The 12,103-nt window shown below is 41.0% G+C and overlaps 2 protein-coding genes across 2 annotated transcripts; one reads left to right on the top strand and one right to left on the bottom strand.

Annotated features, from left to right (window-relative positions):
* Positions 1–2,299: 2,299 nt before the first annotated feature.
* LOC104432704 (ATP-dependent zinc metalloprotease FTSH 10, mitochondrial) lies at positions 2,300–7,659 on the bottom strand. The gene is made up of 8 exons (XM_039307413.1): positions 7,251–7,659; positions 6,877–7,117; positions 6,655–6,726; positions 5,487–5,611; positions 4,750–5,235; positions 3,857–4,624; positions 3,102–3,329; positions 2,300–2,923 (listed from the first exon to the last, which is right to left on the bottom strand). Exons 1-8 carry the CDS (start codon positions 7,299–7,301, stop codon positions 2,444–2,446), a joined length of 2,451 nt encoding a protein of 816 aa, XP_039163347.1. The 5' UTR covers positions 7,302–7,659; the 3' UTR covers positions 2,300–2,443.
* A 1,626-nt stretch (positions 7,660–9,285) lies between these two features.
* On the top strand, positions 9,286–11,783 carry LOC104432703. The gene is given in 2 exon segments (XM_010045206.3): positions 9,286–10,617; positions 10,620–11,783. Coding segments are annotated over 2 exon segments (1,200 nt in total). The 5' UTR covers positions 9,286–9,473; the 3' UTR covers positions 10,676–11,783.
* The last annotated feature ends 320 nt before the right edge of the window (positions 11,784–12,103 follow it).

Genomic DNA, 12,103 nt, shown 5'->3' with positions numbered 1-12,103 from the left:
TTCAATCTCTTAATAGGTATGAATACAACAATGACTTTGTTTTACCTGTGGTAGATGAGGTTGTGTCAAAAGATCCTTATAGAGTAGTCAAAGGTGCACGTGAAATTGATATTCTAATGAGGTCCTCGATTTTGGTGAAATTTAAGTGGGTTTGGATTTAGAAAATATATGTGGCAGTTGAATCCACGGGGTTATAGGAAAGTAACAGCAGAGTTTGAATTTTTAGTGAAATGATTGTGACTTGGCTCAAACATCGAGCCAAAATAGAGATTATTAAAATATATTTCGAATTTGAGTTTAAAGTAAAAATTTTGAAGTTTGGAAATAAAATTAATGAGAAATCAAGTCTTGGGAATTTGGTTTCTGAGTATGTGTTGGAGTTTTCAGCCACCACCGAAGTTGAAAAGACCAATATGAATTTGAAATTGGACCAAATTGTGAATATCTTTTGGCAAAGGAATTTCCTCCTTGGTGGTCATTTTTCATGGACTTCACAACTTGAAAAAGGGAAGTCCAGCGCCGGAGATAATGGTTAAATTTGAAAAATCAACCCTGGACTTCGAGTTGGATTTTGACTCGGTCAACCCTTTGGCATCTATAAATATATTGTATCGTGGGCTCCTAAAGCGGCTATTGTTGATGTGCGTCAGTGTTACCCGTGGCTTGATAGAGGGAAATTCGGTGATAATTATATCCTGGGCATCATCCTTCATGCATGGAATCGAAGAAGAATACAAGTGTTTATAGCTAATTAAATTCTTATAATAAGAATTTGTATATAATTATTTTGTGAGATTAAGAGATTACTTAGTAAGGAATTATGGGGTAAAACACTACAGGCGTTATTTGATATCATTGGAGCTTAGGAAACACCAAGAGTGTCTAAATGATTCAAATGTAGTTATAATCTATGTTATATCACATGAATTATAGTGAAATTTGTCGTTGTTCTCTTTATAGACTACGTAAATCTATTTTCTTATTTTATCTATTTTATTATTGGATTGTTTGATCTTGCAACCAAACTAACGAAAGGTAAATTTATCATAAATGTGTTGGTTTAAAGTTTCTTGAGGTCAAAAAATTAATTTCGAGAAAATTTGCTATAAATATACCAGCTTGAGGTTTTTTAACTCGGGATCTTTCGTAGTAATTAATCTTATTAACAATCACCTTTATAAAATATATCAAGCAACCACACACAAAAAAAAAGGATTAGAAAGTTTTTTTAGGCATTTTCAAATATGATTGAAAAGCATTTCCTCACGGGGATACTCACCAAATACCCCTTATTCAATTCTGAGTCGTATCATCACACCAAGGGAAAGATTAGTTGACAATCCGCATGCCACCTACATCTTCACATATGCAAGTCATTACGAACGCGAGATATTTATTCCATCAGCGAGGGATATTTAGGTGGGTAATGGAGGAACGAGTTTAATATAGCTCGACCGGTGGGATGCGGATAACCTTCGATCTGAATATGCGCATCAAACTAGGTTTCTTTCTTTAGTCTCAATGTATATCTGAGAATTAGTTGACTCTCGGGGCCCGACCGAAGAGACTGCCGGCTTTGCTTGCTTCTGAACTTTTTATTCTTTTAATTTGTGAATAAATACTTGAGCCTTACGACAAGCGAAATCCATTGCATGTACTTGAGCATGCGCCGGCAATTTTCTCCTGCTTAAAAAATCAGCATGGGCTTCGCAACGTGCAACGACATACTCTTATGCTTCCTTTAGATAACAGAGTACAAAAGTGCAATTACATTCGATTTATCTTTCGCCGCTGTGATTAGGCGACCGCCATGACGTATACCACGCCTGTGTTGGACCCTTTCTTCGCGCCCTTTCACGGAAAGGTGGGGAGGTTGAAGGATCATTTTATCGCTTTCCTTCTTAGTCAATTTTTTACTGGGTCGGAAATCAGCCAGGGACACACCGACTAAATGCAATCTCAAGTTTCTCAGATAGCTTTTGTTGAAGCAGAAGATGAAAATAGGGTGCGCTACAGCGTCTGGGACAAAATGTCCCTTTCCCTTCTCCCACGTGAGCGAAAATGTCAGAGGTGGTCACATCATGCAACCTGAACAACCACATCAAGGATCGTCACAACCAAATGAAGAAGGGGACGCCATCAGCATCTGTCATCAAAACGAATGAATTGGTAATTACACGTGCGAGATCTCGCCTTTCCCTGAAACCATCATGAAGTACCCACTTTTCATGAAGATAACTCGTATTTGCCTCCTCTTTCCATCTCACGTGGACTTGATTTGTAGAAATGCAATCTCAGATTTCTTTCGAAATTATTTCAGAAGATAAATATAGAACACTGTAATGCAATGTACAGCTTTGTTTTCTCTTTTTGCTCCAGCAAAGACTTCGGGGAAACGATCCGAATCATTTACAAAAATAGTCTCAGCTAGAACTCCTGAGAACTAAGTTGGGACTACCTGTGGATCCAAAGGAGGAGGCGATTCGTCATCCTCCACTGCAGCAGTCTCTGGAGTCTCTCTACTCTTTTCTTCCTCTTGAAACCCTAGCTTATATCTGTCATAATTGGTCATTTCGCTCGATTTAAATGGTCGCTCGCCCAAAACACGGAGCAAATCTTCCTGATGAAGAACTTCCTTTTCGAGCAACAGTTCAGCAATCTGAGCAACATGCTCTTTGTGCTCCGTTATTACCTCCAATGTACGCTCATATGCCTTGTTTACCCACTCACGCACCTCACCATCAATAATTGCTGCAGTCTTGCTGCTGTAGGGCTTGCTCATCTCAAATCCATCTTCTCTCTGAGGAAAGGACAGGAGTCCCACCTTGTCGCTGAAGCCATATATTGCTACCTGGGCATAGGTCATTTTCGTCACCTTCTCCAAGTCATTTTGAGCTCCCGTTGATATTTTACCCAACAAAACCTGCAAATTACATGAATATTCAACTCAACAGCGTCGGGGTTTAAAAAATAGAACCTTATAAGAACATATTTGCCTCGTTGATCTTCTTCAATTCAACGGGCAAAGATGGAAAGAAAAAAATTTAATGCATTTCTGCTATCCATAAAGTGAAGGACAAATATGAAGTCCCATAAATCACCTGTTCAGCTGCTCGTCCGCCAAGGGTCATACATGTCATGTCGAAAAGCTGTTCCTTGGTCATGAGAAGATTCTCATTAGGCACATATTGGGCAAATCCTAGAGCAGCAGTGCCGCGAGGGACTATTGTCACTTTCAGTAAAGGCTCCGTATGCTCCAAGAACCAACCAGCCACAGCATGACCTGACTCATGATATGCAACTGTGCGACGCTCTAGTTTGCTTATTACCTGCTCGAAAACAAAAGTTTAGATTGATTTATCTCCTTTTATACATGTCCAAATCACAAAGTCAATATTTGAAATCATATTTACATCAATCCATGCCAAAAGCAACAAAATCCACAAGCTCAAGGATCAAAGAATTTGCCAAGAGAAAGATGTTCTCACTGTTTGTGATACTAAATGGCAAGATTGTGAACAGCACAAAAATCGTGTAAAGATAAGCATCAACAACTGAAGCACAAGCTCGCTGTTTGGTGACGCTTATCAAAATAATTTTCTAGCTTTACCTACAACCAATGACCACGTGAAAAGATGAGTAAAAAGAATACGAAAGAGCTAAGACCAAAAAGCATCAGTTGGAACAACCTACTAACACACCCATCTCAATCATCAGTGAAGAAAAGCTATGATGGTTTCCATTCAATAAGCAGTCAGCAATGAGAGCAGCAAGAGAACAGTGTTGCTGAAATAGAAAAAGTAAAAAGAGAGCAAGAACCAGCATGATGGAGTGGAAGAGAGAGAAGCTACATTACCCTGTTCTTCTTCTCCAAACCACCTATAATCCTATCTATAGCTGCCTCAAAATGTTCCATGGTGACCACAGCTGACTCATTCCTGGCAGCAATGAGAGCAGCTTCATTACAAACATTAGCTATGTCTGCTCCAGCAAATCCAGGTGTAAGGGCTGCAAGCCTTTGTGAATAATACAAAGGTTCATGATCAAGCTTAATCTTTTTCAGGTATATCTGGAATATTTGTTCACGGCCTTTGATATCAGGTTTATCAATGGAGATTTGCCTATCGAATCGACCAGGCCTCAACAAGGCTTTGTCCAAGATGTCAGGCCTATTGGTGCCAGCAAGCACGACTATCCCTGAGGTGGTACCAAAGCCATCCATTTCTACGAGCAACTGGTTAAGTGTGCTCTCACGCTCATCATTGGCACCTGAAAAACCTCCACGTCCTCTCGCTCGACCAATTGCATCAATTTCATCAATAAATATTATGCTAGGAGCACACTGTCTTGCTTCTTGAAATAAGTTTCTCACTCTTGAAGGCCCAACACCAACAAACATCTCCATGAAATCGGAACCTGATATAGATAGGAACGGCACGCCAGACTCTCCAGCAGTTGCTTTTGCTAAAAGAGTCTTCCCTGTACCTGGAGGACCAACAAGAAGGGCGCCTTTTGGAATCTTTGCTCCCAATTCTTCATATTTCTTCGGATTCTTGAGAAAATGTACAAACTCCATAATCTCTTGCTTAGCTTCATCACAGCCGGCAACATCTTTAAAGAATACCTAGTCAGAATTGAAACAGAATGCAAATTTTCTGGTTTAAACATCTTTAACCTTCCGCAACAAAATGGAGAAAGAGGAAAAGGATACAGCATGAAAGCAAGGCGACTATTTCATTTAAAACTGACCTTGTTCTTGGCATTTTTATCCACTTTAGTAACATGAGCCTTTCCAATGTTAAATATACCCCGAGCACCCCTCCCACTACCGCCACCAACACCGAGGCCACCTTGCATTCTCCGCCCCATGTACAAGAGGGATCCCAAAAGCAGGAGAGTCGGTGCAAATCTCAATATCTCTTGGTACCAGAGCATCTCAGAGACATAAGTGACAGGAACGTAATCATGGGGGTCAACGCCTAATGCTTCTTGGGCTTCCTCCAATTTCTCTTCAAAAGATTCAACACTTCCAATATTGAAGTAGTACTTATACTGACCTCCATGCCCTCTCGCAACATTGCCACTGCCGCTCTTGGGTCCTTCGCTGACCTCATCAATTGTTTGACTTGATGGTGAATTTCTTACAAACACTTTTGCTACAGATTTGTTAGAAACAACTATATGGTCCACCAAGCCTGGTTCCAGAAGCTTGTTTTTGAACTCTTGAAAGCTAATCTGCAATTTAGATTTTCAACAAACAAGAGAATAAGAAAACAGGCTAAATCTCTGGTCTGTAGATGACTCGATCGTGATTGCACTGCTGTAATGAGGAGATTGCATATGTGACCCCAATCAGAAAAAGATCGCAGTTCAACCAGCATAATATGAACATGGACAAAAGAAGAAGAAGAAGAACCTAAGCATGCTCATTATGGCAAAAAGAAATATAAATAAAAATAAATCAGCAAGCTCATTAGCAGATCTACCTGCTGTTGTTCACGAGGACCAAAAGAAAAGGAGGAAAGGAACAGTCCAATCACGATCAAGGGCGTGATCAAATTCTGGAACTGCTTCATGAAAGTCTCCTGATTATCGTCTGTGTTCGAATCCCCTGAAAATTGGGTAAAAACTTTAAGGGAACTGCCTTACATAGATTTATTTGAGTGGAAAGCTGGAAGGAACTACAATGCAGTGCGTGAAAGTGTGCATATAATTCACTGTGCAATCGATATATCCATCTTTGCATCTAAACTCAAGTGTATGTTAGTATTGTAAGGAAAACCAACTGAAGGGGAAACAACAAACATGCATTTCCTATTTCAGATAAGAAGGAACAATCTGGTTCGAAAATTGCCTACATAAACGAACTCATTTCTTCACTCAACCAAATTTCATCCTACTGCAATTACTTTTGTTCATTCAATAATACAGTCTTTCCATGTCTCCTAGCTACTCCATAGATTACTATTGTGAAATACATCCATCCACGGATCATTTACAGATTACAACAAGAAGTTACCATTCTTCGGGTCCACCTTAGAACGACTCCTCAATCTCAGACGATTTAGCCAAAAGGGCCTCAGTCTCTACCCATGATATAAGTGCTTTCCCATAACAGTGTTTAAGGGTTCAAGCAGGAAGGGAATTGTCCAACTAAAATAATGGTCTAGGAGAACAACTCCTAGAAGACGAGCAGCCACCAGCATTATGTCTTTAGCACGCTCGTTAGACAGTTTGTTAAGTCCTGACAAGCTAGAACTAATCCCCTCAACTTTCACATCAACACCCTCCCAAGTGAGACAAAAACTTCACACAAGACATATGTACAGGATACAAGGAAACAAATCCAATGTTGCACCAGACAGAAAGACCAACTTGAAACTACAGAATGTGGCTTATATGTACGCAATCCAGCATGACCACATACTCTAGTTAAGTGCCAGGCGATCGTTCATCAAACAACAAATGATGCAGCAAAGATCGACAGTGAATGGTCACCTCAAGTGTAAAATTGTAAAATTCTATATAACTGATTATCGGAATGAAACTACTGGACATATCAATTCAATGAAAAGGGTATAAGATAAAAAGGCGGACCAAAACAAAGATTTCAATGCACACATAGAAATTAGTACCATGGAGAAAAAAATCTACCTTTGGATTCTGATTTTTGTTCATTTCCTTTTGGAACTTCCTTCCTTCCCTTTGGATAGTAGTTCTCATAATCTGTGAAATAACATCAGAAATATGAGAGACCACGATAAAATAAAACCCACTCACTTATTTAGCTAATTTTCGCGGAGTTCAAAAGCCAAAAACCTCTCAAAGACAACACTTGCAAACACCAATAACTTCTCGACTGTAGAATGCACTTACTCTTCTTTTTCGGGGCTTCGCTGGAGAAAAACCGGTGGACTCTAGGATTAGCAAGAACGCGATTAAGATCGGATAAATAAGATTTAGCAGAGAACCCCTTGATAGCCCCGGCGGAAGCCAAGTATTCCCTGACAAACCCTAACTTCCCATCCAATCCGCCGAGCGCACCGTCCAGGCGCGGCGTTCCCGATGACGCGCCATTCAACGGACCCGATCGTACACCGCCGGGGCACAATGCGTTCTACAACCGGAGGACAACGAAGCCAATCAATACGCGAAGACAAAATCTAATACATTCGAAAAGGGAATAAACGAATCGACTCGGGAAGAACGAAGACGAAAGGAGGGGAAGAAATGGAGGCACGACGACGAACCCTCGAGCGGGAAGATCTCGACAGCGAACGGCCGATCCTTGAGAAAATCATCGCTAGGGCACCGGGGACGACGCGGGCTGGGCGCCGTAGATCTGCGAAGGCGGCACCTTTACGGGGAGAATCGCCTCTAGTTCGGAAAGCAGCTGAGGGGGGTGGGCGTTCCGGAGGAGTTATCTAGGGCTTGGCGTCGAGTTGGAGCTGGACATTGACGACTCCATGAACGAGGGGGGGGACGAGCTGGTTCTCCTTCTTTTTTTTTGGCGTTGGTGGGGATGGAACAGGGAGAGACTGGGTGTGATATTTTTGGAGATGGATAAAATGAGGGGGCGTTCGGGTTGGAGGTGTTTTGGCGTGTCCTGGGTGGCGGGTGCTTTTTGCGATCCTGTTTAGGGGCACGTATGGGCGGTCGTCAGCGCTGGCGAAGGAGAACTTTTTGCCTGCTTGGGGAGCAAGACAAGCCTTCCGGCGACGCCCGTGGTTTTTTCGAGGGAAGTGGGAAATATAATGGGAAACTGACATCCCCACAAAATGCAAATAGTTGCCTTCTTAAGCCAACGACCAGCGAGCGCCGTATGTCGATTTCTCTCTCTTTGGTAAAAAAACCAACCCAAAGTTTGTGAAGAAAATTTCAAATGAAGGGTTTGAAATTGACTTTTTATTTATCTAAAATAATCACATTTGTCTCAAAGAATGGCTCCTGACCTCACCAACTTCACCGACTTGTCAACTGTATTTTCGTCCTTTACCATTTTATTTTCTTTCTTTTTTTTCCAAAAAAAACTACAAAAAGGAAAAAAGAAACAAATATGAGCAAGAGGGCTAGCGACCCTCCCCGCTTGTGGCCACCGCCCCATTAGGGCAGCTACCATAGGTGGCCTGGGCTTTTTTTTATTTGTTCTTTTCTCTTCTTTTAGCTTTTTATTCTTTTGAGTTCGTATTTCATATAAAAAACATAAAAAGGAAAGAAAATAAATAAAAAAATTGATAGAAATGCCCTTAACTAGTCGTTGAAATCAAGCCATTCATAGAAAAAAGCATAAAAAGGAAAGAAATTTTTTTTTTTTTTTAAAAGACGAAAATGCCCTTAACTAGGTGTTGAAATCAAGCCATTTCTTGACATTAACATGAGAATTTCAAACTCTTATTTGAAATAAGATTCATTTATAATCTTTATTTGAAAAACAATGACGTTTCAAGTTCTTAATTAAATACAAAATTCACTTCATATCCTTTTTTGAAAAAAGGAGTCTACTTTAGGTTTTTATTTAAGAAAATAATAATATTTCAATTTTTTTTTTAAATAAGACTCATTTCATATTTCTATTTGAAGAAATGAGATACTTTAAAGGGCGCGTTTGGAACGTTTCAAAAATTATTTCTAACGTAAAATAAAAAAAGTGTTTATGTTCCTAGAACAATTTTTGAATAAAAAACGCGTTTGGTAAACTTGTTCTAATACAAAATAAACAGAACACGTTTGGTAAATTTTATTCTTTTTTTGTTTCTTTTAATTTTTTTAATATTTTTATTTTATTTTTCATTTTGTCCTTTCTTTTTATTTTTTTCTTCTTCTACGGTTCTCGGCCTCACGACTGGCCGACGGGGCCTGGCAGCCTCGCCCGGCCACGCAAGGCTCACCGGGGGCCGGCGACACTCCGGCGAGGTCACCGACCCTCGACGGCCGGTCACCGGCCATGGCCAAGGCCGGCGACCGGCCAAAGAAAAAAAGAAGAAAAAAGAAGAAGAAAAGAGAAGAGAGAGAAGAAGAAGCGTTTCTTCAAAATCGTTTCAAGAAAACAACTTTTTTTTTTGTTTCTCATTTCTGTTTTTTTGTGTTCCTAACAAAAAAAAAAAAAAAGAATGAAACGCAACCAAACGCGTAACGATGAATAAAAACATGCAGGCCCTAAGTTTTTATTTAAAATAAGATTCACTTCATCTTATTATCTGAAAGAAAGATGGAGCTTCCTTGGGCCCAAGACAAGATAAATGAGCTTCTATCGCGTAGCTTTTCCCCTTTCCAAGATAAGGACAGCTCGAGGAGAGGGCTCGATCCACAATCCCCAACGAGCCAAAAAGCCCATTTACCTTCTCGAGTTCCCTCGCCGACTGATCAGTACCTGCAAATCCCTCACGTTTCCCACCACCTGCACAAATGGTTTCGCTGGATCGATGTTGAGCTTGCCGTGAAGCTGGCAGATCCTTGCCCTCTCAGGAGAAACCATGGAGGCCGCTTCGGTGCTTCTTCACTCGAGAACAGTCCCAGTCGGGTCGAGGCTCGACTTGCAGAGGGCGCGCTCTCGCGGGCATTTCATCAAACACCTGCGCTGCGGCGAACACACCAGCGGTTTTCACCTCGACCGGACCGCCAATTCCTCCCAAAGCTCGTTCCTTTGCTCGAGCATCTCGAATGTTTCGTTAGTACCGGCGAAGAGGGCGAGGACCCATCTGTTGCCGCCTCTCAGATGTTCGTACTCAAGCAATGCAGCCGCGGAATCTCGAAACCCCATTACGGAACTCTTCCAGAACTTGTCGCTCGAAGCGGTGAAGGAAAAGATTGTTCAGTTAACGCCCATAGATGTTGTCAAGCTGTCTGGGATTCTGTCCATTTCAGTTGCGGCGGCAAAGTGGACGGTCCGCTCGCTGTTGAACCCTTTCTTCTGGATGTATTTTAGCTGGAGTTGGTTGTTTTGGCCCTGGATCGTGGCCATAGCTCTGGCGATTTACGGATTATATTGTCTCCGCAAGCATTTACGGGGCGAAGCTAATATCTTTGAGCAGCTTGCTGTGGTGACTTCAGCTTTTGCTTGGCTCACCCTTGTCCCTCCCGCTCACTTCAATGGTTATCTCGAAGGTTGGCCTTTCGTGTTTTTCTTCGTGTACCATTACTTCTTTTTCTTCAATGTCAGTGTGAGAAGAAGACTATATGGCGATTACTATGCTCGCCCACATGATCCCAAGTGGGATATCGACCCACCTAAATGGCAGCGCCTCTTATTTTGTGTTGGGGTCATGGTTGGTCACTGGCTTGCCGCCTTGGAAGGGCCGGAGCTCCACCGCATCCCAGGTGGATGGAGCAATGTGGGGGTGTGGGTCTTGATATTGATAACTATCTTGATGCATTACAATTCCACATTGTATCTCGCGAAATATTCAGAGAAGGTGGTCGTGCCGACTGCAGTTGTCCAGTTTGGACCATATCGGTGGGTTCGTCATCCCATTTATGCATCTACAGTGCTTCTGTTCGCCGCGTATTGCATTGCACTTCGGGCGCCTTTGAGCTTGCTGTTTGTAGTTGCTGTATGCTTGTTGTATTATCAGCAGAAAGCAAAGCTGGAGGAGGCGGTGATGGTTGAGACATTCGGGAAAGATATTTGGAGTATGCTGGTAAAGTCAAGTACAAATTCATTCCTTTGGTATACTAGGTTGGCATGGGTATGCTGCAGTTCTCTCTTGTGAATTATGTAGTTCCTGAAATCAAATTTATGACCTTGAGGTTGAAGTTATCATAATTGTCATAATTGTTCCTGTTGCAACTTCTCTCGCCAATTCTATATAACCGTTTATGTTACAACTTCTCTTGCTGCTTCTGCTTAGTTCTTTTACAAGGTCAATGCCTTTGGCTTACTTTAAATTTATGTCACACATTATCAGTTATCTCACTTTCAGCAAGATTTTAAGGAGTATTATTCACTTTAGTCACAAGGCCTAGTTCACAGTCATAGGGCCTATGAATACCATAATATTCTGTAGAGTTGAATTTGGATTCACATCTGGAAAGGGCTTGAACAGCTCGATGGCGTTGTAAGTGCAGATGTTGACTTCAACTCTATATTCTCTGTTGATATGTAATAATTCTGCATGTCCAGTTGTTCCAGATCAATTTGATGAAATATGCTTGTATGAGAAACTGTGTTGCCTGGCATCACTCTTGGCATTGAAGCCACTGGACTAAATGAAGGCGTTTATTCTGAAGTGAAAGTTGCAGAATAAAAGGAAAGCCAGTAACTTCCCTTCTTATCTCAAAAAATAGTGCAACTTAGGTCTGACAAATCACTTCAAGGAGTAGAGAATTTATGGGAGAAGTTACTGCTCTTCAACATGAGGTGGCAAGAAGGAAAGGCCTCTGTATGAAAGGATGAAAAAAAGAAAGGAACTGACAAAGGGGAATGCACTTTTTTATGCTAGTTGGAAAAATTTATATGGCAAAATACTAGTTGCAGATTTGCAATATTTACAGATAAGGAAGTTGAGACTTGGGAACCAATAAGATTTGTTATGTACTACTGTGGGATTCTACTTGAAGAAGAATATAACGGTAAAAACCAGAAAAGAACTTACTCCAGGTGCATGTGTTTACTGAATCGAGATCAAAACAATACTATGCCAATATCCTTGTATAAGCAACTGCATTGGTGCACAGAAGATCTTTCAGCGGATACCAGAAAGAGGTCACTGTTGTGTATTATACCTTTGGCACTCCACCAAAATAGTAATGGTCTTTTAACATAATTAGTTCAATCATATTTCCAAGGAAGTTGTTTGCATTGTTTTACTTATATTTCATCCGGCTCTAATATAAATGTTCCTTTGTATGTGTCTGGCATCATCTTGCAGTTTGCCCATTATGATTGAATGTTGGGTTAGAAATAAATTCAGGGTATGGCTAGTCCATGGAGTCCAAGAAGCAGTGCTGTGCTCTTCTGAATCTTTATGAGTTATCCCTTTTGTTTCTTTTCTTCGTATTCTTTAGCAAAAATATCTTGGATAGTGTAAGTTTTCTGTAATGCTTTTTGTTTTACCCTGCCAAATAAGACAGAATATCAAGGCCATCATGATCTAAAATAACACAA

Source organism: Eucalyptus grandis, chromosome 2 (assembly GCF_016545825.1).
Source record: "Eucalyptus grandis isolate ANBG69807.140 chromosome 2, ASM1654582v1, whole genome shotgun sequence".
Classification (NCBI taxonomy): domain Eukaryota; kingdom Viridiplantae; phylum Streptophyta; class Magnoliopsida; order Myrtales; family Myrtaceae; genus Eucalyptus; species Eucalyptus grandis.
Note: the sequence above shows the minus strand (reverse complement) of the source record. Positions and strands in the feature narration are given on the sequence as shown.

What these genes read in the sequence shown, in the direction of transcription:
- LOC104432704 (XM_039307413.1), bottom strand. Translation starts at nt 7,301, where the DNA reads ATGATTTTCTCAAGGATCGGCCGTTCGCTGTCGAGATCTTCCCGCTCG. An exon ending in CGAGATCTTCCCGCTCGAGG is followed by an intron (nt 7,118 to 7,250) that starts GTTCGTCGTCGT and finishes CTCCGGTTGTAG; the next exon opens with AACGCATTGTGCCCCGGCGG. An exon ending in GCGGACGAGCAGCTGAACAG is followed by an intron (nt 2,924 to 3,101) that starts GTGATTTATGGG and finishes TGTAATTTGCAG; the next exon opens with GTTTTGTTGGGTAAAATATC.